The sequence below is a fragment of the Schistocerca americana genome, chromosome 8 (genome assembly GCF_021461395.2).
Source record: "Schistocerca americana isolate TAMUIC-IGC-003095 chromosome 8, iqSchAmer2.1, whole genome shotgun sequence".
NCBI classification, from domain to species: Eukaryota; Metazoa; Arthropoda; class Insecta; order Orthoptera; family Acrididae; genus Schistocerca; species Schistocerca americana.
In genome coordinates, this window is record NC_060126.1 from 504,607,192 (window position 1) to 504,634,777 (window position 27,586).

General features: G+C 39.8%; 1 protein-coding gene across 1 annotated transcript in view; it reads right to left on the reverse strand.

The window, feature by feature from the left end:
- Positions 1-27,586, reverse strand: part of LOC124544905 (SID1 transmembrane family member 1-like) — a 120,916-nt gene that overhangs the window by 82,264 nt on the left and 11,066 nt on the right. The window contains exons 4-7 of the mRNA XM_047123637.1: positions 24,681-24,828; positions 9,763-9,846; positions 6,023-6,252; positions 4,570-4,749 (exon numbers count right to left, since the gene is read on the reverse strand). Coding sequence (XP_046979593.1) covers positions 4,570-4,749; positions 6,023-6,252; positions 9,763-9,846; positions 24,681-24,828 — 642 coding nt within the window. The remainder of the gene's footprint in view (positions 1-4,569; positions 4,750-6,022; positions 6,253-9,762; positions 9,847-24,680; positions 24,829-27,586) is intronic.

The following is a 27,586-nucleotide window of genomic DNA, read 5'->3' on the forward strand; positions in this document are numbered from 1 at the left end:
AACTAAGGCAGCCATAGAAGGGTCATCAGAGAAAACGGCAGGGAGCGTATCAGGCAGCGCAAATGTCTGCCTGACCACAGCTAAAAGGGGGCAGGCCAACAGAATGTGGGCCACTGTCAAAGCCGCCCCGCAGCGACATACAGGAGGGTCCTCCCGGCGCAGTAAATAACTGTGTGTTAGCCGGGAGTGGCCAATGCGGAGCCGACAAAGGACGACTGAGTCCCTGCGGTTGGCTCGCATGGATGACCGCCACACAGTCGTCGTCTCCTTAATGGCACGGAGTTTATTGGGTGTGATCCGATCGCGCCATTCAGCGTCCCAAAGCGCAAAAACTTTTCGGCGGAGGACTGCCCGCAAATCAGTCTCTGGGAGGCCAACATCCAGAGATGGGTTACTCGTGGCCTCTTTCGCCAGGCGGTCAACATGTTCATTGCCCGGGATACCGACATGACCGGGGGTCCACACAAAGACCACAGAACGGCCGCAACGCGCAAGAGTATGCAGGGACTCATGGATAGCCATCACCAGACGAGAACGAGGAAAACACTGGTTGAGAGCTCGTAAACCGCTCAGGGAATCGCTACAGATAACGAAGGACTCACCTGAGCAGGAGCGGATATACTCTAGGGCTCGAAAGATGGCGACTAGCTCAGCAGTGTAAACGCTGCAGCCAGCCGCCAAGGACCGTTGTTCGGAATGGTCCCCTAGAGTTAGCGCATACCCGACACGACCAGCAACCATCGAACCGTCGGTGTACACAATTCCAGAGCCCTGATACTTGGCCAGGATGGAAGAAAAGCGGCGGCCCAAAAGAATTGATTGCTGTTTTAGTTTCCAAGTTTTGTCATCTGCAACAAAGTTGTATACAAATTTTGCATTTCCCAGGTTGAATTTTTTTAAGTGTTTCTGTGAACTACGAGACACAAAGCTGTTTGTGAGCTTCAGTCAAATTATGCAGGATCTATTCAGAGCATACTCACGGTAAACGAACTATTTGGTCAGTTTTGCCATTGTTTCAATAAAAACAAATGACATGTGCTATTATATACCACTCTGCAAGAGTGATATGTAACACTACGTTTACGTTTACCTTTCTGATGAATGATACTTGTTAACAATAAAACAAAATAATAAATTGTTATACAGGATAGCACAACTGTGTGAATTTACTATTTATTTTTATGTGGCGAGCCATGTTGAGGGAAAAGGCTTGCCAAGTTGGGACAGTGATCACAGTAACTTTGCAAGAGGAAGAACTTGTGCGGGCATACGCTCATAACATCACTGGCCTACATTAGAGTAGTGCATCGACTTAGGAATAAAAGCAAAACCCAAAAAATGCTGGGATCAACTTTGCAATACAAAGGAAGATAGTATTGTAACATATATTCTGAACTGTCAAGTTGACACTCACATTCTGAGTTACAATATTACTGTTAATGTTTTTGAAGTATCAACTGTCTATAATGAATATAGTAGACTTGAAGAATATATGGCACATATCCTTATGAGAGGCATCATATTATTTAGTTACAAAAAGATATTGTATGCTAAATTCTTGTCTTCCAGCAGACATTGCACAATTCGGTGAAGAAAATTGCAAATCGATACGTCAACAGTAAACAGTACGTGAGCAGAATAATATTTAGCAGTCACTACTCAAGATAAAATCTAAGCTTCAAGGATGAGTAATGAGAACATTATAGACAAATTTTAAAACAATAGTACTTTCACACATCCATAGTGTCATCTAGTGGTTGGTTGTAAAATCTTGAAAGGCAGCCCTTTTACCTCTTGAAAGGCAGCCCTTTTACCAAGAGTGGAGGCCTTTAAGGCCTGAATCATCACTGCAAATTTCAGTGTGAAAGTCACCAGTGCCAGCAATAACATGTGCTATCTGTAACCAGAGACACTGTGATTAGATTGACTTTCAGCAGAGAGCTTAAACTGCAAGCTTACAGCATTAGCACCATTCATCAGCAGATATGTTAAGGATAGCTCATAGTTTTGAATTCGCTCTCTGAATGGGAGAGAAACTCGTATGTGAAGATCATGTATCCGCACTGCATGTAGTGTAACACTACACAGGTAAATAAACATCATCATTACACACATCGAAGTCGAGTAAGGAAAATTTTCCTCATACTTTGACGCAACTCCTGTCACAGGACTTGAGTGATAAGCAGCAACCAAACATGGCATTTACACTTTGGCGGAATTTTAGTATGTAAAGTTGTCTGTTTCTTCTCCTTTCAACAAAATACTGTTGGCAGAGTGGCCTCGGCAACCAGACACTGCCTTCATGTGTGTCTGAGTTGCATTTGCATGAGTTTGTGTGTGTGTGTTTTTTGTCCATTTCCGATGAAGGCCTCGTTGGTCAAAAGCCTACTTTCTGACAGTGTTTTTTTTTTGTGCCTATCTGCAACTCAGCATCTCCGTTATATAATGAGTAGCAACTATCCTTTTCATATACTGTAAAATAAGCTATATGAACTGGGAATACAGGGGTGGTGAACAAGTGGTAGCAGTCATATTTAGCAAGTACAGTACAGATGACTGAAATTACACATACATCAAGTAGCTCTAATGACACTGAAAAACATACCTCTGACTCAAAATACAGGGTGTACATAAAGCCCGGGAACACTTTCAATTATTTATTGCACAAGAACTAAATGTTGTACAGATGACATACACACTGTATTTTGAAGAGAAACTCTGAAAGCTTTTTTAACAAACATTCGATATGCGAACCATGAGTGACCCAGCAGACGTCAATATGGTAATCTAATTCTTGCCATATCCATCCCAGCGTGGCATCGTTGACTGTGGCAGTCGCTTCCCATATTCTCTCCCGGAGCTCTGCTACATCACATGGTAGAGGCGGTATGTACACCAGATCTTAATATGACTCCACAGAGAAATGTCACACAGAGCGAGATCTGGTGATCAGGGAGGCCGATTCATGAAACTCCAACAAACAGAAAGCTCGCTCCACACCTGAACTCACCATGTTAGTGACTAGCACTGACTATCGGCAAATTACCAAACTACGCTGTGGCAGTACACACACACACACACACACACACACACACACACACACACACACACACAAATTTCAGTGCTTCTCTTCAAAATGACATATTTATGATACCTGTACAATGTTTGGTTGTTCTGTAATAAATAATTGAAAGTGTTCCCAGACTTTATGTACACCCTGTATATAAATCTAGGCATACCACAGGGTACTGTGCTAGGTTCGGAACTGTTCATAATTTATATTAACAGTTTCCCACCAAATACTTACCATGGGCAAACAATATTGTTTGCAGATGACCCTAACATACTGATCACTGCCAAGTCACCAGAAGTACTAAGAGAAAAAGCTGAAGAAACACTTAGCAATTTATACAAGTCGGCAACAAACAATAAAGTCACACATAATATAAAGAAAATAAACACTATGAAATTCTACATAAACAAAGAACACATTATGATAAACTGAAAACAAATAATGAATTCATACTATTTGTGGAAAGCAGAAAATTTCTTGGAATGCTTGTTCACTGTCAAAGTGAGAAGAGCATGTAAAAATTCTTGCATCAGTATGTGATACTTCATGTATCAGATCAGTATATTTTGCTTGCATTCATTCTGTTATTAGTTATGACTCAATTTTTTGGGGATTGAATAGGAAAATATTCGCGCTATACAGCCAGGTGACAAAAGGCACAGGATAGTGATATGCTCACATATACAGATGGTGGTAGTATCATGTACACGAGGTACAAAAGGACAGTGCACTGATGGAGCTGTCACTTGTGCTCAGGTAATTCACGTGAATAGGTGACGTAACTATGGCTGCACGATGGGAATTAACAGACTTTGAAAGCGGAGTGGTAGTTGAGAAGCTAGACGGATGGGACATTCCATTTTGGAAATCATTACAGAATTCAATATTCCTAGGTCTACAGTGTCAAGAGTGTGCTAAGAATATCACATTTCAGGCATTACCTCTCTGCAGTGGCTGAAGGACCTTCACTTAATCATCGACAGCAGAGGCATTTGCGTAGAGTTGTCTGTGCTAACAGACAAGCAATACTGCCTGAAATAACCACAGAAATCAATGTGGAACATATGATGAGTGTATCCATTAGGACTGTGCAGTGAAATTTGGTGTTAATGGGCTACAGCTGCAGATGACCAATGCAAGTGCCTTTGCTAACAGCACATCGCCTTTCTTAATGTTCTGTTCATTACATTTGTTCTTTCTTCATGCTGGGATTATCTTTCTTATTTCCATCTTGACAGTGCTCAAATTAGCATTACTGGGCCTGAGTAACATTAAAATCCTGGATATTTCTATGACAGATGCACAATGAACAGTTCTATACAGTTTAAAGAGTGCATATTCCTCTTGATTTTAAATGAATAGCAACTCATCTACACAAATGTAAGGAGTGTTATCGCCACACAAATTGCAAAATGTGAGGAATGGTATATCATACAGGCTGCAAAATGGAAGGAATTATGTCACTACACAAATTGCAGTACACAAATGAACCTCACCGAAATATATCCTTGTCCATTTCTGCATCATGTAGAACATCAATATCAGTTTCATCCAGTGATGAATCTGAAGCAGCCCTTGGAATTGTGCTTGTACTCTCACTGCCTGGTGAAAACACAGAGGGGAGTGTACATTCATCATCCAATACATCAGAAGTAGAAGGCAAACTCCTTCGAACCCTGGGGAAGAAAAGCACACTACTCAGACTATGACTCTGAAAGCTGAAATCTATAAATATTTTAGGTGAATGGTGAATACTATGCAACTTGATACTCAAGTACATATTATAGGACAGAATTAAAATTAGTAGTCATCATTTGTTAACAAGAGAAACGTTACCAGTCAGCTTCAAAGGGAAGCAGTTATAAGAAAAAGATGTGTCAGGTGGGTAGCATAAGTAACATATATGTTTTGTAAAGAAACTTTGCCAATGAAACAAGTATGGATAGAGACACACACACACACACACACACACACACACACACACACACACACATACACACGGCCACTGTCCCTAGCTGCTGGAGCCCACTGCAACTGCATCTGATGTGAGCAGCTATCTTCTGGGATAGGTGGTGGGGGTAAGGAGGCGGCACAGAGCAGGAAGGCAAAGGGATAGCAGGTTACAGATGGGGGTATAGAATGCCCCAAATTGCCTGATACCAAATTACCCATCCCTGGCTGCAACACATCCCTCTACACGACTTCTACCTGTTCACACTGGGTCAGTCCATAGCCCTCATCAACTTTATATTGCAAAGCCATATAAGTCAGGCCCAAACCTCCTTGAAATTCCTCCTCTCCATCCATAACCTCATGTAGGAACAGAGTGAGTTGGGTTTTGCAGGATCTCCATTTGCAGAAACCATGTTGATTTTTGGGGAGATTTTTGTTCTCCAAAAATGCCATAATATGTAAGCATAAAACACGTTCCATATTTCTGCAACAGACTGATGTGACCACTATAAGCCTATAATTATGTGCATCTTTCTCAAAAATGTGAACAACCTACCCTTTTTGCCAGACACTGGGTACCCTTTGTTGCTCCAGCGACCTACAATAAAACTGCTGCTGCTAGGGGAGCATGTTCTTTCTCGTAATCTTTGTGGTTGCCAATGGAACTGTGATGAAAATCAGCTGATAACACCGACACAGATCTGACGAAAAGTCACATCTTCTAAACTGAAATGCTATGAGCTCAAACTTACAGAGTAAAAGTTAAATTTTGTTCCTGTTTGTTTCAACCTAATTGAACACCTATTTTCTTTCATCTGTTCTTTATTTCTTCAATTCTCTTTTTCCTACTTAATATTCAGAAATGGTGAAGTGCTGAAACTTGGCAGTAGTGGACACTTTTCTGGGTTTCTATTAATTGGATTAGTAGCTTAAAGTTATATAATCTATTTAATCTGTATTTCTCCAAGTGAGAAAATGTACGTCTGAAAAACTTACCTTATGAGATAGACAACAGAGATGGCAATAGAGAAAATATAAAACAGCGCAAAGGCGGCAATTGCAACACACGCTGCTACAAGATACTTCTGGTAAGTAATGCTGGGTGAAAGTGAGAAAGAGAGTGTCTTGTTTCTAGGCTTTATAATTGGCTCGTCTGGTCCAGAGCAATCCACATCATCTCCTTTCACCACAAAGACCACATAGAATCCCAAAGGAAATGCATCCCTCTGTAAAAAAAAAAAAAATGGTTTCTGGTTTCTGAGTCATGTAAGAACACAATACAAAGAAGTTAATTGAAGAGAGTGATTATAGTGGGACTAAACATGAAGCTTCATAATTTTTCAGAATTATGTTAGACTGAAATCTGAAGTATGAGTATTTCTAATAATAGAGAATATATGGTCAGTTTATGATTATAAAGGGCCATAACAAACTTGTCTTTTGGTCAATGAGTTCACTATCTAGCTGAAAGTTATTGTGGACTGCTTTCCAGTGAACGTATAATGAGAAAGCAACCCTAATTAGTTAGCTCTGCCAGCTATTGGAGTAATAAAAGAAATCAGAGCATTAGTAGCACAATAGTACGTAACACTTATCTGTCTGATGACCTACTCAAATTTTTGAACCCCTTTATGATGCCCGTTTCTAACCTGTGAAATTGCAGCACAAGGTTATTTATGTTTCCATGTATAGAGCATACACAGATGTTTGTGCCTTATTGAGCAACAGAATTTGCTTTTCAACAACATTTGACTAACCATTGTAGTATTAGAAAGTTTAAAATTGCAAAAAGAGCCACCAATTATATTTCTTATTTTCTAAGTTGGTTAAAGAGACATTTCAGACAAAGCAAAGTAAGAATACACAGCCGATTACTTCATTCTTTCTAGTCCCATTCATCACCAGCACCCAGTGCAAATCTTTCAGAAAATATGCAAATTCAACTTTTGCCTGTTCAATGACACACTGGCAGTTTTAAATGTATGCCTATGATGAAAAAACACAAAATACATGGGGGGAGGGAAGAAGAGAATGAAGTTGGGTTTGTGTCTTTCTATACGCACATGTGCCTATCTGTGTGATATTTCCATAATTCATATGCAAATGGAACAAAGAAGGGAAAAAAATTATCCTCCACCAGTGTTGCCACAAGTTTCCCCAAGTGAAATTCCCTGATGTTTCCCTGATTTTCAGACAAGTTTTAGCATTTTTCCCTGACAAATTTTGAGATCTCAAGGGTACATAAAGACATAAGTTGACAAGAAAATGTAAGGACTTCTGTATTTCTAAATGTCTGAGCAAAACTGTTAAGTACTAAAAGCAACATCTTTTGTAATGAACTGTTTTAGATGGAGAAAGCAAGCAAAATGGTATATATGTTTCATTACGACCACTGATGTTATTTTTTCAATAAAGCGAAACACATTTGATGACAAAAATACACATTTTGTTGCAGTCACAAGACAGATTTAAAATACTTTCACTGCTTTCAGAAATAACTTCAGAAAAAAGTAGGCCTCTTGAAAGGAACGCATAAGGTGGAGAAGAGTTGTGTAAGCCAACATCATAGATGACCACAAATAAAATGTTCATTATTGTCAGTTATTACTCACTGTGTTATGTCTATTATTCTACAGGTATTGTATGATTTTTCTTTCAAGAAAAACAGGAGTACATAGCGTACAAACTACCAGCAACTGCCACAATTTTCTTCTTCTTATCGTCCATACTTGCTAACATATAAACTACTTTCAAAGTGCCAAAATGTACTAGAATAAATAAAATGTATATAAAATGCTGCACTGTACACTGTACTTGAGGTGAGACAGTTGCAATTTCTGAAATCCATTGCCTGTGGCCTTTGACCTGTCGAGGAGCACCACAGTCCTGGGTCCACGAATAAACCATGAAAATGTGCTGCATTACACCACACACAGGCAGGGCGGATCGGTGAGACTAGATCCGACAGGCAGGGCCTGAAATTAGTGGGAAACTATGGGTTTGAGATTGGCAAGCCCGATCTGTTAGGTATACCCACAGCAATGGCCTGCGGTTTTGGCCCGTCACGGAAGTCCACTCGTGCAGCCAGCTATTCACGTGTCAGAGACACCATGTTGATGAAATGAGACCACGGTGATCACCCACACAACAGACAATTTGCACAAATACTCTGAGAATCAATACTAATGAGGATAGGTAGCAACTCACTGTAAAGGTGATTACTGAGCCACAGAAAAGACAATCACACTCTCACAACTAAATTTTTGGCCATAGCCTTTGTCAGAAAATGAGAGCGCACACACATTCACACAATCGCTCAGACACAACTCGTGCACACACGACCGTTGTCTCCGGTCGCTCTGTCGACAGTCTCTGAGAATCAGATCCAAACAAACCAATCCTCACGCCTCCCAGCCTCTCACCAGCCACGCTAGCAGCAAGTAGTGGTGGCAGCACTGACTGCAAGCTGAGTGGAGGGGTGGGAAGGGGAGAAGCAGTAAGAATGAGAGAGTAGGGAAGCAGCACATGTACTCAGCTGCGGCCAGCCAGCGACGAAGCATGACATCTCCATAAATGAACTATTTCATGAAACTGAGACAAAAACGAGATTTTTCCAGTGTTTTTTTCATATTTACCTGATTTTCAGAACTTGTGGCAACCCTGTCCACCAATGGAGAATACACCAGGTATCTTTCCTAAGAGTCATCAGGTGCATTTTCTCTGGTGCTTCAGGATCTACACGTAATTCCATTTCTACATCGGTAGCTAGAGTCAGCTCAAATAATTACTGCTCATCACATCTTTCATGCAATTTCCAGTGACAAAAGAAAGCATTGGTTTGTTTCCCATTACAAACATAATTATTTTTTAAATCAGAATTTTATGTGCCGATTCGATAGAGGGGTCCAAAACTAGTGTATTCTACATGAAAAATAAAAAGCAAGGCAGCAGTAACTCTGTAGTGCTGTCGCTGTTGGAGTACTGATTGTTCTTGGAGTTTTTCTGTCCCTGTTAATGCACATCAATGAAACAAATATAGCACTAGACTAATCTGAGACCACTCTATCATATGGGCATGTAAAATATCACTTAAAAATAATTTTGTTTGTGATGGGAAACAAAACCAGCTTTCCATTGCCACTAGATATCATATGAAAGATGTGGGAAGCACTGTTTGCTTGGCCTGACTTCAGCTAAACAATGGAGAAATGAAATTGCATATTTATGCTAAAACACCAGAGAAAATGTTCCTGATTACTCTTAGGAGAGACATGCTGTACATGAAAATACTGCATAGAATCCAATTTTCTCTTATTTTAGCCTCTTTCATGCCAGTAGCCTCATATTTTTCACAAAGTGAAGTGTTTTAGCTTTCATTAACCCTGTGTTGAGAAAGCTTATTACTTGAGGCATATAAGTGATAGTATTATTGACAACAATCATTCCAAAATTAATCAATCCCCCCTCCACTCCCACTCCACCGGCCTTCATGCCACAGTATTGGTCACTAACTATGTAGCTCAGTTTACAAATTTTTTCGTTTTTTTCGCTGGAAGACAATCACACTCTCACCCCCTAAAGCTATAAAGATTTTACTAAACATCTTCGTGCTTTATTGCTCTTATATTAAATATAGATTTTGCAAGTAAAGTGACTTCAGATTTCTTTCATATAATTCCAGCTTTCATTCTTCTCTTTTATTTTTCGAAAAAGATAAACATTTTAATTGCACTAACCGGTAAGGTTATACCTCCACGAACATTCACTGTCTCCCAGAAGCCTTCAAAATGGACATTCTGCTCGAGGTCGAACACCGGGCACTGTAAAAAATTAAAATTAAAACATAAAAAATTATTCTAAACAGAACTGGTGAGATAAAATCATAGATGATCCATTCATGTAGCTTTAAGTCTGTGTATTACAGTGCACAAATTCTTTAGAGAAGAAACTGGTTATTCACAAAGATATTGGCACTTTTAATATATGTGGACTACAGAAGGAGGAGTTAAGTCTATCTCCAACTGGGGAGAAATTTTGTGCTGTATCATAACAAGAGTGTAATTTGTTTTTCATTTTAAATTAGGCATCTTGCACTTAGTTAAACAGAAATCTGCTTTATTTTCCATTTCCACTGTAGCTTAGCCATATACTCAATTTATTTTTTAAAAACTGGTTTGGAACAATGTGTTTGTTAGTGCAGTGTTGTAATTAGGGAGTCTGGGAGAGCAGCAATACATTTTCTTTCTATTTATTTTTTCCTGCAATATGCTGGAGGATGTCGACAATCTACTTCTACAGATCATACTAAACTGTAGAATTCACATGTAAGGTTAAAGGTCACATGCAAGGTGCAGTCACATGAGCAAGGCAAGCCTTGTGGTAGCAAATTGATACATTTTTACAATATTCAGGTACTAGAAAGGTCAAAAACAATTAAATATTTCAATATCTACATCTACAACTGTACTCCGCAAAACCACCATGAGGTGTATGGCAGAGGGTATGTCCCATTGTACCAGTTATGAGGGTCTTCCCATTCCATTTAAGTATGGAATGCAACAAGAATGATTGTCTGAATGCCTTTGTGTGTGCTCTAATTATTCTAATCTTACCCTCACGGTTCCTACGTGAGTGATATGTAGGGGGTTGTAGTATATTCCTAGAGTCATAATTTAAAGCTGGTTCTTGAAACTTTGTTAGTAGACTTTCTCTGGATAGTTTACGTCTATCTTCAAGAGTCTTCTAGTCCAGTTTCTTCAGAATCTCTTTGACAGCCTCTCACAGATCAAACAAACTTGTGACCATTCATACTGTCCTACTCTGTATACGATCAATATTCTCTGTCAGTTCTACTTTGTGTAGTTCCCACACACTTGAGCAACATTCCAGAACAGGTCACATGAGGGATTTGTAAGCAATCTCCGTTGTAGACTGATTGCATTTCCCAGGATTCTACCAATAAACCAAAGTCTACCACTTGCTTTACACACAAATTAGTCTATGTGATAATTCCCTTTCACATCCCTACCCAGGTATTTGTACAAGTTGGCCAATTCCAACTGTGACTCATTGATATTATAGTCATAGGGAACTATGCTTTTACATTTTGTAGAGTGCACAATTTTGTATTTTTGAACATTTTCTTTTTTCAATACAATTTATTGCTCGTAACATGTAATTTTACAAGCACCTGCATTTCCAACTAAGTATAAAGTTTTAACAATTACAATTTTTTTAGTTTACATTATTTCTTATTAAGTTGTAATTCATGACAAATTCAATTTATAAGGGCATTGTTGGATAAGCCACAACTTCACTCTTTATTTTTTAAAAGTATCCTCTGTCAATATCTTAACTTCATGTGGTAACAAATTATTAAAAACAGCTCCTTTGACATAGGGGATTTTCACTGTTAAATCTTCTGTTAACCATATGAAAATCTTTTTTATGCCTTGTTTCATAGTTGTGACTATCCATGTTTCTTTTTGTGATCTTAGTGTCTTCTTTCTCTAGCATTATAGTTTCTAGTATATACATGGCATAAACTGTGAGAATATTGTGTATAATGAATAGGGGTTTGCAAGAAGTTCCTGGTTTTACTTTTGCTATGATCCTCAAGGCTAGCTTCTGCAGTATTAGTTTGGCATGTCCCACCCCACAATACTATCCCATAAGACAAGAAAGGATACACCACTTCATAAAATACAGTTCTTAGGGTTTCATAATTACGATATGGTGATAATCTTCTTAATACATATAAACTGGGTGTTATTTTTTTACAGACGCAATCAGCTTGCTGCTTCCATGAAAGTTGATCATCTATGCATAAACCCAAGAATTTACAATCTTTACAAAGCAGGTGTTGACAGATGTGAAAATTACCGAACTATCAGTTTAATAAGTCACAGCTGCAAAATACTAATGTGAATTCTTTACAGATGAATAGAAAAACTGGTAGAAGCCGACCTCGGGGAAGATCAGTTTGGATTCCGTAGAAATGTTGGAACACGTGAGGCAATACTTACCCTACGACTTATCTTAGAAGAAAGATTAAGGAAAGGCAAACCTACGTTTCTAGCATTTGTAGACTTAGAGAAAGATTTAGACAATGTTGACTGGAATACTCTCTTTCAAATACTGAAGGTGGCAGGGGTAAAATACGGGGAGCAAAAAGCTATTTACAATTTGTACAGAAAGCAGATGGCAGTTATAAGAGTCGAGGGACATCAAAGGGAAGCAGTGGTTGGGAAGGGAGTGAGACAGGGTTGTAGCCTCTCCCCGATGCTATTCAATCTGTATATTGAGCAAGCGGTAAAGGAAACAAAAGAAAAGTTCAGAGTATGTATTAAAATCAATGGAGAAGAAATAAAAACTTTGAGGTTCGCCGATGACATTGTAATTCTGTCAGAGACAGCAAAGGACTTGGAAGAGCAGTTGAACGGAATGGACAGTGTCTTGAAAGGAGGGTAAAAGATGAACATCAACAAAAGCAAAATGAGGATAATGGAATGTAGTCGAATTAAATTGGGTGATGCTGAGGGAATTAGATTAGGAAATGAGACACTTGAAGTAGTAAAGGAGTTTTGCTATTTGGGGAGCAAAATAACTGATGATGGTCGAAGTAGAGAGGATATAAAATGTAGACTGGCAATGGCAAGGAAATCGTTTCTGAAGAAGAGAAATTTGTTAACATCGAGTATTGATTTAAGTGCCAGAAAGTTGTTTCTGAAAGTATTTGTATGGAGTGTAGCCATGTATGGAAGTGAAACATGGACGATAAATAGTTTAGAGAAGAAGGGAATAGAAGTTTTTGAAATGTGGTGCTACAGAAGAATGCTGAAGATTAGATGGGTAGATCACATAACTAATGAGAAGGTATTGAATAGAATTGGGGAGAAGAGGTGTTTGTGGCACAACTTGACTAGAAGAAGGGATTGGTTGGTAGGACATGTTCTGAGGCATCAAGGGATCACCAATTTAGTACTGGAGGGCAGCGTGGAGGGTAAAAATCGTAGAGGGAGACCAAGAGATGAATACACTAAGCAGATTCAGAAGGATGTAGGCTGCAGTAGGTACTGGGAGATGAAGAAGCCTGCACAGGATAGAGTAGCATGGAGAGCTGCATCAAACCAGTCTCAGGACTGAAGACTACAACAACAACAACAACAACAACAACAACAACAAGTTTTTGGTAGAATTTCATCAATCAAAATATTTTGTCTGTTTGGACCACTTGGTTTAAAATGAATAATACTAGTTCTTTCTATGTTTACTTCTCAGTTCTCTCTTTCAAAGTGAGCTCTTGCCTTTTCAATAATGTCATGTATCTCTTCAACTACGATGGGTTCATTGTCTGCATAGCTGACACCAGATGTATCGTCTGCGTACGTAGTGATCAATTGCTCATTGTCAAGAGAACTTAGGAAATCATTTACATAGTATATGAATAGGACTGGACCTAAAGTACAGCTCCGAGGAACTCCATATTGTATGTTTCTTATCCATGACCTTCTCCTCTCTGGTATTTCTCCATTAGTGTACATTATCTCCGTGCACTGTTGTCTACCCTTTAAATATGTTTCTAGTAATTGCATGAGTTTTCCAGTGACATCACTCTTCACAAATTTTGATAAGAGCACATCATGATGTACTCTATTAAAGGCTCTTGAGAGGTCCAGGAATTTATTTTTTCAAGTACATTATGGACAAATTGTAGTGCTGGCAATGTAGTACTTTGGTCTCTTCTGAAGCCATGCTGGAAATCACTTAATATGTCAGCATTGTTGTAATGTTCCAAGATTTTATTTTAATATTATTTTCTCTATCAGTTTGCTGGAAGTTGAGATTAGGGAAATGGGTCTGTAGTGCTGTACATGCTTTATTTCCCCCTTTTTGTGCATTGGTTTTACTACAAACAATTTCAACTTGTCAGGGAACACACCGTCATTGAGAACACAGTTTATTAGATGAACTAGTGGTTTCATTAGTCCATGTTTAGATTTCTTCAATAGATATGGAGAAGTTTCATCTAATCCTGCTCATATTTTGTTTCTGAGGTTATCAATAAGCTTAGAATGTCATATGTGCTTACTGCGGGTAGTGTACTGCAGTTCTGTTTGTTACAGGACTCAAAACGAGTGCTGTGTATCCTGTTTCATAGAGACATCATTTTCGACAGTATCTATGAAGTAATAATTAAAAATATTGCTGAATAGAAGAGGATCAGATATCTTCATTATTCACAGTCAATTGTACATTATAAATTTTAGTTTCTGTTTCATTGTTTCTGATTTTATTTACAACTGGCCAGCAAGCCTTTGAAATGTTATCTGAATCTTGTATCTGTTGACTGATTCTTTCTGATTTTACTCTCCAGACTTCTTTGTGGTACTTATACGAGGGTAGAGTAGCCGGCGGATAAAGGCTCCACAAGTGTGGTACTTGACTGTGTGGAGTATGTGGCAGAAGGACTGCGTCAACTCTCCGACACCTCAAACTACAAAGCTGTTACCCAGGATCCCATTCGCTCCATCCAGACTGAGCTGCAGAAAATCCTTAAAATCCAAGGTCCCTCACGAGGCCTCACAACAGCTTCCATAGACCTACTCATTCCACCTGAGCCACGTACCCCTACCTTCTACCTATTACCCAAAATCCACAAAGAGAACCATCCTGGCCGTCCCATTGTAGCAGGCTTCAAAGCCCCAACAGAATGTATCTCAGCTCTGGTAGACCAACACCTCCAACCTATCACCCACAGACTCCCATGCTACATCAAAGACACAAACCACTTCCTAGAACGCCTCAAATCCATTCCCACTCCTCTCCCACCTGAAACCTTTCTTGTCACCACAGATGCTACATCCCTTTACACAAACATCCCACATACCCATGGTCTCTCTGCCCTTGAGCACTACCTCTCCCAACGCCCACCCGAAGATCTTCCAAAAACCTCGTTCCATATCACAATTACCAACTTCATCCTCACCCATAATTACTTCACTTTTGAAGGCCAGACCTACAAACAAATCAGAGGAACGGCCATGGGAACCAGGATGGCTCCGTCCTATGCCAACCTCCTGAAGACCCAACAGCTGCTTCCCCTGGCCTGGTATAGGTTTATAGATGACATCTTTGTGGTCTGGACTCATGGTGAAGAAACATTCCTTAATTTCCTCCATAACCTCAACTCCTTTTTGAATCTGAATTTCACCTGGTCCTTCTCCAAAACCCAAGCCACCTTCCTGAATGTTGACCTTCATCTTGTTGAAGCTCACATCCACACCTCTGTCCATATCAAACCCTCAAACAAACAACAGCACCTTCACTTTGACAGCTGCCATCAATTCCACATCAAACGCTCCCTTCCCTACAGCCTAGGTATTTGTGGCAAACGTACCTGCTCCAGTGACTAATCCCTCAACAATTACACCAATAACCTGACCAGTGCTTTCCTCTCCCGCAACTATCCTGTAGACCTTGTCCACGATCATCCCTTGACAAAATTCTCCCCACACCACCCAGAGTTGCCTTTCGTCGCCCCCTTACCTCCCTAACATCCTTGTCAAACCCTACAATATTCTCAGACTACTTTCTCTACCCAGCGGTTCCTACCCCTGTAACTGAACCCGCTGCAAAACCTGCCCCATGCATCCCCCCACAACCACCTACTCCAGCCCCGCTACTGGTAAAACATACACAATTCAAGGCAGGGCTGCATGTGAAACAACACATATCATTTATTAGCTGATATGCCTGCACTGCACAGTCTTGTACATCGGTATGACGACAACTAAACTGGCTGAGCGCATGAACGGACACAGACGAACTGTCCGCCTAGGGGATGTCCAATACCCAGTAGCAGAGCATGCCCTCCAGCATAATTCTAGGGACCTAGGAACCCGCTACACCGTATGTGCCATTTGGCTTCTCCCACCCAACACCAGTCCCTTGGAACTGCGGAGATGGGAACTTGCACTCCAACACATCCTTTCATCCCGCCATACCCCTGGACTGAACCTACGTTAAACAACCTCACTCCCATTTACTCTTCAGTCTTCTCCTCTTTCCCTTTCCTCTTTAGCCATTCACGCATCTTTTCATCCTACATAGTTGTGTTTATCTTTATACTATATACCTCTTTACTTCTGTATGCATCCTCTTTGGTTTGAAGCTGGCACAGTACTTACAGTAGAATATCTTTGGCTTCCCTCTAACAACCATGCCTCCATCCTTGCTACCCTCCCTGTTTTCCTTTCCCTGTTGCTTCATAACCTGTGTTATGAGTAACTGAATCCACCGAAGGAACAAAGTTCCGAAAGCTAGGAACGTAAATTTTCTGTTCTGTTTTGTGTATCTATCGACTGTACTGAGCAGAGGTAAGTACTGGCCAGCTCCTCTATCTCTTTGTTAGTATTTGTTATACAAGGGTGAGTCAAATGAAAACCTTAAATATTTTTTAAAATATTATTTATTGTGCAGAAGTGGTATAAAGCTGTATCACTTTCCAACATAATCTCCCCCAGGCTCAATGCAAGTCTTCCAGCACTTACAAAGTGCATAAACTCCTTTAGAAAAATATTCTTTTGGTAGTCCACGCAACCCTCATGCACCGCGTGGCATACCTCCTCATCAGAACGGAACTTCTTTCCTCCCATTGCGTCTTTGAGTGGTCCAAACATACGGAAACCACTTGGGGTAAGGTCTGGTGAGTATGGTGGATGAGGAAGACACTCAAAAGGCAGGTCTGTGATTGTTGCAACTGTTGTACAGGCAGTGTGGGGCCTTGCATTGTCATTTGCAAAAGGACACCTGGTGACAGCAATCCACGTAGCTTTGATTTGATTGGCTTCAACTGCTTCAATGTTCTGTGGAGTCACAACTCGTTGTGCCTGATCTGGACAAGGAGCATCTTCCATTGAAGTCACACCATTTGCGAACTTCCTATTCCATTTGTAGACTTGCTGCTGTGACAAACATGCATCACCATACTGAACCTTCATTCATCGATGAATTTCAATAGGTTTCACACCTTCACTACGCAAAAACCAAATAACAGAACGCTGTTCTACCCTGGTGCAAGTCACAAGTGGGGCTGCCATTTTTATACTGATACTGCGATGGTATGTGTGCATCTGCACTATGCTGGCACCTACAGGCCATTCTGCACGCTGTTTGTAGCACGCTTACCAACTTACAGGATAACGGTGCGAAATTTCGATTTGTTATTACAAATTTAAGGTTTTCATTTGACTCACCCTCGTATTTGTACGGCTTGTAGAGTTTTGTATGTAACCCTGAGTTGGTCAGTCTGTGTAAGCTATACATGTTTACCATTTTTCTCTCAGATATTTTGTTTTAAAATCTAATGGCACACGTCTTGATTTTGAAGACTGATTTTTCTGGATACTCACTTTTTTTAATGGCATGGCTCTATTTAAGTGCTCAATCATTATTTCTGTGAACATGTTCCATTTATTGTTGACCCCAATGGCAGTCATAACTGATTCCCATGATTCCTGGCTTAAATTGTGTCTTAGTGCAGCAATGTTGTTTGCAGATAATATTCACCTGTGCTTGTACATTTTTCTTTGTTTGAATTTCATATTACATTTTAGCACTAGTGTTTGGCCTAAATGATCTGAGAGGTGACCATTTATTACATCTGTTGAGATGATGTGGTCATAATTTGTGATAACGTGATCAATTGAACTACTATGTGTGTTAGCTATTGTGGTGGGTATTAGTCCAATAAGATCTTTAGCCCCATAAGACAGGATACAATCTGGAAAACGTTTGCTTTCCTGATCACCATGTAAAGTGTTGATGTTCAGGTCTCCCAATACAACAAGATTTACACTTCTACAGACTGACATTAATTTACTTAAAACTACATCAAGTGCTTTCAGAAAGCATCAAAGTTTCCACGGGGGATCTATATACACCTATGACGTAGAAAGGAACAGTGACAAATGTGATTTTAAGAATTGCAATTTCAAAATCTTTGTCAACACAGAAATTCTTCCTCCATAACACTTTTTCTGTTGTGGTTATGAATGTGCATTTTCTCGAGTAGATGGCAACAGCACCACCTATATTGTGTGTTCAGCAGTAGAATGTAGCTAAGTTGTAGCCTTCTAATTTGCAATATTGAATGTTGTTCAATGTTTTTTGGTGATCTGCAACCATTACTAATGTGGAGATAATCCTGAGATAAATGATTCAAAACCATTTATTTTGTTTCCTAAACCCTGTACATTACAATGCAAAAGTGATAAAATTATTCTCATGTGGACTGACGTCTGCTTGAGGCACGCACACTACATGATCAAAAGTATCCAGACATCCCCCAAAACATACATTTTTCATATTAGGTGCATTGTGCAGCCACCTACTGCCAGGTATTCCATATCAGCGACCTCAGCAGTCATTAGACATTGTGAGATAGCAGAAGGGACGCTCCGTGGAACTCATGGACTTCGAACATGGTCAGGTGATTGGGTGTCACTTGTGTCATTGATCCGTATGCGAGATTTTCACACTCCTAAACATCCCTAGGTCCACTGCTTCCGATGTGATAGTGAAGTGAAAACATGAAGGGACATGTACAGCACAAAGCGTACAGGCCAACCTCATCTGTTGACTGACAGACGTCGCTGATAGTTGAAGAGAGTCATAATGTGTAATAGGCAGATATCTATCCAGACCATCACACAGGAATTCTAAACTGCATCAGTATCCACTGCAAGTGCCATGACATATGGTGGGAGCTGAGAAAACTTGGATTTCACAGTTGAGCGGCTGCTCATAAGCCCCAAACGATGCCTTGCTTGGTGTAAGAAGCATAAACATTGGATGATTGAACAGCGGAAAAACATTGTGTGGAGTGACGAATCACGGTACACAATGTGGCGTTCTGATGGCAGGGTTTGGGTATGGTGAATGCCCGGTGAACATCATCTTCCAGCATGTGTAGTGCCAACAGTAAAATTCGGAGGCGGTGATGTTATGGTGTGGTGGTGTTTTTCATGGAGGGGGCTTGCACCCCTTTCTATTTTGCATAGCACTGTCACAGCACAGGCCTACATTCATGTTTTAAGCACCTTCTTGGTGCCCAGTGTTGAAAAGCAATTCAGGGATGGTGACTGCATCTTTCAACACGATTGAGCATCTGTTCATAAAGCATTGCCTGTGACAGAGTTGTTACACAACAACAACATCCCTATACTGGACTGGCCTGCACAGAGTCCTGACCTGAATCCTACAGAACACCTTTGGGATATTTTGGAATGCTGACTTCATGCCAGGCCTCACCAACCGACATCGATACCTCTCCTCAGTGCAGCACTCCATGAAGAATGGGCTGTCATTCCCCAAGAAACCTTCCAGCACCTGACTGAATGTATGCCTGCAAGAGTGGAAGCTGTCATCAAGGCTAAGGGTGGGCTAACACCATACTGAATTCCAGCATCACTGACGGAGGGCGCCACGAACTTTTAAGTCATTTTCAGCCAGGTATTGTTTTACTGATCTGGCATTTCGTGGTTGATTCTCCCAAGTATTCGTTATTTTTGTCCTTGAGAGGGATGGCCTCTGTAGCCCAACACTGCACATTCAATTTGCTGTTCACTATTCCTTGGATCTATTTTATAACTAATTCCTTCCCGGGGCTGTTGAGATTTAAGCCATGAGATGTGTGGAATCTTCTTCTTACTTTTTTTTTTTTAATCTCTTGCATATATTTAGGATTTGTTTTATTTGTGCATCGCACTTCTTTATTAACACAAGACAGATTGGGAAGTCATGTCGATGTGGAACAGAGAAGAGCATCATGTTTGAACTTCTCAGCTCATGCAGCCTTCTTTTAAGTGAGATCACTAGGTCTTTAATTTCGTTTTTTGCTACGTCACTTGTTCCCGCTAAGAACACGAAAAAGTCATTTGTTGTTGCTGTTTTCATTTCATGGTTCATGGAAGTCACTGCCTGAAATTTTGCGCCTAGTTCCACTATGCTAGCTATTTTGTGACTGCTTCTAGACTGAAATTCAGCTGCTATGTTCTGTCCTCGACTATCTGAAAATAGGTTTATTTTACACATTTTTGCTGGTTTATGGCAACTGTTTTTAGGCCTGCTGGTACTCGGATGTTGCATGGTGACACTGTTTGTTTTGTCTTTTTTGTCCATATTAGTCGATAATCCAACTTGAGGAACACTTGATTTTGATTCACTGTCAGCGCCTACACTCATGGCTGAATTGTTTTTTCCTGTGGTTGAAAGAGATTCTGTCTTTCTTTGTTTCTGATGTCCTTTTTCTCTCCATGTGGTTTGACACAGCTTGCTGAGATATCACTTCTACAGTTGAAAGCACTTCAAAAGGGTTCTCCTACATTTAAAGCTAGTCGCCAATTTTTGCACCACTCTGAAATTCTATCAAGATCTGGCTGAATATTTATACAGCTTCTTTCAGATAGTACTTCATTAAAGATAACTGCATCATCTGCAAAAGGTTGAGGCTACTACTAACATTGTCTGATAGATCAACATGAACAGCCAGGAACCCGACACACTTCCTTGGGACACACCTGAAGTTACTTCTACATCGGATAATGATTCTCCATCCAAGATAACATGCTGCGTCCTCCCTATCAAACAATCCTCAATCCAATCACAAATTTCATTTGAGACTCCACATGATCGTACTTCTTACAATAAGTGTAGATGTGGTACTGAGTCAATGCAAGCTGGTTTCACATGATTGATGCTTTCAGAATCCACGCTGGTTGGCAGGGAGGTAGAAATCATTAATAAAATCCATGATATGGTGATGGATGACAGAAGAGTTAAGGTGCATGAGATTGCTAGTGCTATGGGCATCTCAAATAAATGGGTACATAATATTTTGCATTAACATTTGGACATGAGAAAGCTATCCGTAAGATGGGCTCCGCGATTGCTCATGCTTGACCAAAAACGGAATTGTGTGAAGTGTTGCAAGGACGGTTTGCAGCTGTTCAGGAAAAATGCGTAAGACTTTAAGCATCGTTTCGTCACTGTGGATGAAACATGGATACATTAATATACTCCTGAGACCAAACAACAATCTAAACAATGAGTTACCAAGGGAGAATCTGCACCAAAAAAGGCGAAGACCATTCCTTCGGCCGGAAAGGTTATGGCGACTGTCTTTTGAGATTCACCAGGGATAATCCTCATCGACTATCTGGAAGAGAGTAAAACTATTACAGGTGCATATTATTCATTGGTATTGGACCGTTTGAAAACTGAGCTGCAAGAAAAACGCAGCCAACTGGACTGCAAAAAAGTCCTTTTCCATCACGACAATGCACCAGCACACACCTCAGCAGTTGTGGTCACAAAATTAATGGAAATAGGGTTCCAACTCGTTTCACATCCCCCCTGTTCTCCAGACTTGGCTCCCTCAGACTACTATTTGTTCCCCAATTTGAAGAAATGGCTGGCGGGACAAAGATTTTATTCAAACAAGGAGGTGATTGCAGCAACTAATAACTATTTTGCAGACTTGGACAATTCCTATTATTCAGAAGGGATCAACAAATTAGAACAGCATTGGACGAAGTGTATAAGTCTAAAAGGAGACTATGTCGAAAAATAAAGACGGTTTACCCCAAACACGTAAGTAGTTTTTATTCTTGCACAGGCTTTTCAAACACCCCTGGTAGAGGATGGAGTATCACAGATATGATACATGAATTGGGGTGGCAATCATTAGATCAAAGCTGTTTTTGCTATGTTAGGATCTTTTCATGAAATTCAGTCACCCACTGTCTCCACAGTGTGGAAGTAGTTTGTTGTTGGTCACCTATACAAGTAGAAATGAACATCATAATAAAATAAAAGAAATTAGAGCTCTCATGGAAACAGCAAAGTATTCATTTCTCCCATGCGCTGTTTGAGAGTGGAATGGTAGTGAAACAGCTTGAAGGTGGTTCGACGGTCACTTAATTGTGAAATTCAGAGTAACCATGTAGCTGTTGATGTAGATAACTGACAATGTATGATTATGATTAACCACTAATTTCAATATGAAATATTGTCCTACTTAGTCCAAATTAATCTGAAATGCACACTTTTTAATTAAGTCCCCATCTAATAGTCTCACATTTTAGTGGTGGCCTCCCTTAACAAGAAATACAATACTGCTTCATGTTACAATTGACTGTACACCTACACCTTCTACAAACATGTGACATGTGCCTTCTTCACATTTGGATGCAATACTGAACTCATCTCTGTAGTGACTTAAGAAATCTTTCAAACAGTAAAGCTGGACAATCTTGCAAAATTTTCTGCTTCTGCTCTTCAACCGTACGAATGTGACAGCTGAATACTTCACTTCTAAGATGATCCCAGAAACAATAATCCAGAGGATTGAGGTGAGGTCGTGCTGCATGCTAAAGTACAGGCTCTACTTGACTTATAAACATGGGACAATACTGGCTGTCACAGCAGCAGCAAAATGTGAAATATTAGTTCAATTAGGTGGGGAATTAAATGAAATGTTTATATTTCCTATACATTTGTACTAATTTTGCTAATATTTCAAACTTAAGTCAAAGGCAGTTCACCAATTTTCTAGAAAATGGCTTATTTGCAGACAAGTGTTTATTGAAATGTTTTTGCTTCTGTTATTGTATACTTTCACCTTGTTTGTGCTATTAAATATGATACACTCAGTATAACTTCTGAGTGAAATAAAGTTCTTTAATTAAAAAGGCAGAGGTTTAAAATCAACAAAGTGAAAGAAAAAGTAACTTGTGCAGATGAGGTATACTTTAGTAGCAAGCAGTTTATGATTTAAATGCATGTGCCTAGAGTTTTTACTTGTTGTCAATCTCAATTCTATCTTTTGCAGCCATGTGGATATATATTTTGTTTATAAAGGTAACGAGATCATCAGAGGCTAAGCATAAGTGATATTGGGAACCACGAAAAATCTAAATCTGCATGGCAAAATGGGATATGAACTGCTGCCCTCCCAATGTAAAGCTTCTTTTGGTTATCAGATCATTTACAGAAGGCTGATGGGCCTTTCAATATATAAAAATTAATTTTATTATTGTTGATTCCCAAAGTTTGTGATTAAATAAGTCAAGTTGGGCATTACTGTAATGATCCATCTCTGGGGCTGTGTCGCCAATACCTCTAAATGCCACGAGGAAGCTCTACGTTTGACTCCCCTTAGTGTCAAAGATCAAGCAGGTTCCCTTTGAAAGCTCACATCTAATTTCCTTCTCCACCCTTCTCCAATGCAAAGTTTGTGTTCTGTCTCTAATGACCTCAGTGTAACAGGATATTAAACCCTAACCTTCCTTCACTGCACAGTATTGAGTGTAAACCACTGCAATCTTTGACAGCTTGAGAAAGTAAACCCAGATCCTCCAAATGGCATTATCATGACAGTGTCAAACTTAAATTCATCTTAACTGATTTAGAGACATCCCTGAAAACTAAATCTGGAGGGCCAACAGAGATTTGAACTGCTGCTGCCCTGAGTCCAATGTCTTACCACTGTACCACGTCACATGGTTTAGTCTTATAAGGAGAAATTGGAAGATATTTGAGAGAGACGTAGAGGGTCTGGTTTGGAAGAGCTGGCATTAACGGCCAGAAGAGCAGTAGGCTAACAGCAGACCTTTCCATAATGACATTCACTGATGTTGTTGGTGTAATATATAAATGTTGTTGCATTTTTATAATGTAGCATCTTTCATACTACTGAGTTGGAAAACGTATCTCCATGGGAACCTAACAAGGTCCTGGTATAAAGTGGGCAAAAACTGGAATTATAGCGAAGTCATGTTAAGTCACTTGATCGATAAGCTTTCTGTATGTCTCCAAGTAACTAACCGCGCTAGATTATCATTCTTCTTTCAACAACCCGTTTCATTCTAGGGGTACACAGCAATCTTTATCACCGTCATAAACCATGGTTGGAAAATGCGAAATGTGTATTGCAGTATGCACCTAACAGAATGAGATTTTCACTCTGCAGCAGAGTGTGCACTGATATGAAACTTCCTGACAGATTAAAACTGTGTGCTGGACCGAGACTCCAACAGGGGACCTTCGCCTTTCGCAGGCAAGTGCTCTACCAACTGAGGTACCCAAGCACGACTCACAACCCGTCCTCACAGCTTCAATTCTGCCAGTACCTCATCTCCTACCTTGCAAACTTCACAGAAGATCTTCTGCGAAACTTGCAGAACTCTTAACAGTTTCTCCAAAATACTGGCTGATGAGAAATAATTAAATCGATTTCAGTATGTTTACGGACCACTGCTACAAATCCCTGAATCTGCACAAAGCATCCATATTATCCATAATGAAAAACTCTGAAAATTAACATGCTGAAAAATACAATGAACTAACTAGCACAAACACAAAGGATACTAAGTAAAAGTGCATAAGGTCCTGTGCTTTAATTGAATATATCAGACATGCTGCTGCAATATGGATGGTGGTGTTAACCTGCATAAATAATATTTCTGCAACACAATTTGATGCATCTAGATACTCATTGTACATAAATATTGCTAAACACAATGCCTATTAGACTGGACTCCATCATCTAATATACGACTTAAGAAAAGGCTCACTTTTGATGTATACTCACACTCATGTTTTGTATCGAAACCATCATGCACACCTGACTGTCAGAATCTACACGTAAAAGAACTGTGTCAGGACCACTCTGTGGAAATCTGAAAGCAAAATATTGTGGTTCTGCTGGCAGCACAGTTATATTGCGTGTATCTGACAACCTGCAAAACAAATACGAAAATTTGAAATGTTTAACTTCTTAATAATAATGAAAAGTGATTAAAATAATAACGCAAAGGAAACAAGGCAGCAGATGACTAGTGGACACACAACGGGTGTACAAAAGTGTATTGAATTACTTCATAAATATTTCCATAACAAGGCTAAAACTGGAAAAATTACTGGAAGCAGTTTCAATCAAATCAAAATCACACCCCTCTGGATCTGGTCACTTTTAAGTAGTATGTCACACTGAATCAGGTGTAACTGAACAGTGGTGGACTTTCAAATCACTGTGCTGGATTGTTATCATACACGACACTAATGGAACATTGACATAGTATAGTTGAAGAGCTCCCTATGAAAAGGATATTTATACAAAGGAACTTATGAATTCATGCTGACAAGGGAGAATATGGAATCTAGGGACCATCAAGTCTTCTTTAAACTCCAAAGCGACAACTGCGTAAGCTTGATTCTATTTCTGAACCAATCCCCAAAAACTGGACTACACTAAATTCCACCCGAACAGGCCATGAAGGCCCAACGGTACTGATTGGCTGCCATGTCATCCCCGTCCCACAGGCATCACAGGATGTGGATATGGAGGGGCATGTGGTCAGCACACCACTCTCCCACCCATAGGTCAGTTTACGAGACCGGAGCTGCTGCTTCTCAATCAAGCAGCTCCTCAGTTTGCCTCGCAAGGGCTGAGTGCACCCAGCTTGCCAACAGCACTCAGTGGACCGAATGGTCACCCATCCAAGTGCTAGCCCAGCTCAACAGAGCTTAACTTCACTGATCTGACGGGAACAGGTGTTACCACTGTGGCAAGGGTGTAAACCAATCTCTAATATTACTTAATACCATACATCATTCACTTAACATAGGAGAAACCAAATCGCTAATGGACCGCAACTGGAAAATTCTCGGTCAACTTGAGATGAAACAGATGGCCCACACAACATCATTGTAAGTCTAGCTCGAGGAATTTATTCTGAAAGCCACAAATTTTCTCTCTCTTTTTCCTTAATCCTGAATTAATTACAAAGTACACAAAGAAGCTGTGAACAAATAAATCACACATTACATTATACTCAAAGATTAAAAGTTAAGACTATAAGGGCCAAAACTGTACACAAGTGAGCACTGGCACAGACTACTATGTTGTACGGACAGAATGCTGAACCGATGAACAAGCAAAAAATAAAGGGAAGAAAGCAGTCAATGGAATGTGGGTGGGGAGCAGTTATATTATTTAAAACAAGCATATTATCTCACAGTGACACATATTAAGTCAGGATTCTGTGGTTGGTGTTTATTGATAACCAGAATTTTAAGTAATGTTAGTCTTCTGCCTTTATTTGCTAAATGCAAAACTCACATTTAATATGATAAGAAGTTGGTCTAGGAGTTATAGCCCTTCCTGATTCATGTTTGCAGGTCTTATCTTAAATGCAAAAAATTATACAAAGCTCAGCTCCTCACGTAGAAAACTGGTAGTGGGAAATTATGTAGAAAGGTCCCCCAATAGATGCAAGGCAGCAAGGCAAATAATAAAATAAGCGGACATATCAAAGTGCACACGAGCAGCTCTGCTAGAAGCTGAGGAATTAAATCACTACTTTTTAAACTCAGTTAAAAAAACAGGAAACAATATTAAAGCAACAAGTCCATCACCAATGGACCTGACTGGAGCCCCACTGCCAGGTGGCCAGGTATTTCAATGGGATATCATCACATCCGCTGATATTATAATAGCTGTTTCCAAATTTTCAAATTGTAAAAGTATGGACAGCTATTGGCTGTTGAATTACATAATTAAAATGACAATACACTCAGTCTCTACACCACTAGCTGTTGTTTTTAATAAATGTGTTGAATTTGGAGTATTTCTGAAATCACTCAAGGTATCGAAAGTTATCCCAGTTTTTTAAAAAAAGGGTACAAACAACTTCCCCAAAACTACAGAGCAGTCTCAACTGTGCCAATATTTTCAAAGATATGAGACACTGCTACACACACAAACCAACAGCTACTTTGAAAAACACAGTCTCCTATGTAACAATCTGTTTGTTTTCCGCAAGGGGAGAAACACAACAACAGCCGTTTTGGAAATTCTGGATTAAACTTTAACAGCTCTTGAAGACAAAAAAGGGTATCACTGCTATTATGTGACCTAAGCAAGGCATTCGATTGCATTTCTGTTGACTACTAATAAGGAAGGTGGAGTTTTGTGGGGTGTGTGGAAGCATATTAGCTGTGATACATTCTTATTTAAGCAACAGAAAACAGTCAGAAACATAAATTCCTCCTTAATGGAAATCAGCACAGGTGTTTCACAAGGATCTATTCTCAGACCCTTCTTCTTCATTGCAGCAATCAATGATTTGCCTAATAGCATAGGTCATTCTGTCGTGTGTTATGCAGATGATACAACACTACTCACCACACATCAGAGAATGTCTGATCTGATTAGAATAACAAAAGAAATCCCTGATACAGCCTTGGACTGTTTGCAGCTAGTAAACTCCTGTCTTATCCCAATAAAACCAAACAACTCCTAACAGAAATGTCTAACAAAATAGGAAATAAGTCTGTAAAACTTTTAGGTATTGACATTAACTCCAAATTCCACTGGGAGGAACATATCAATCACATATGTGAAAAAATGTCTCAGGTGTCATACCTCATTTTGAAGCTAAGGGATTTAGTGAGCTCAGATTACCTTAGGGTGATATACTTTCCAGTCTCACATGT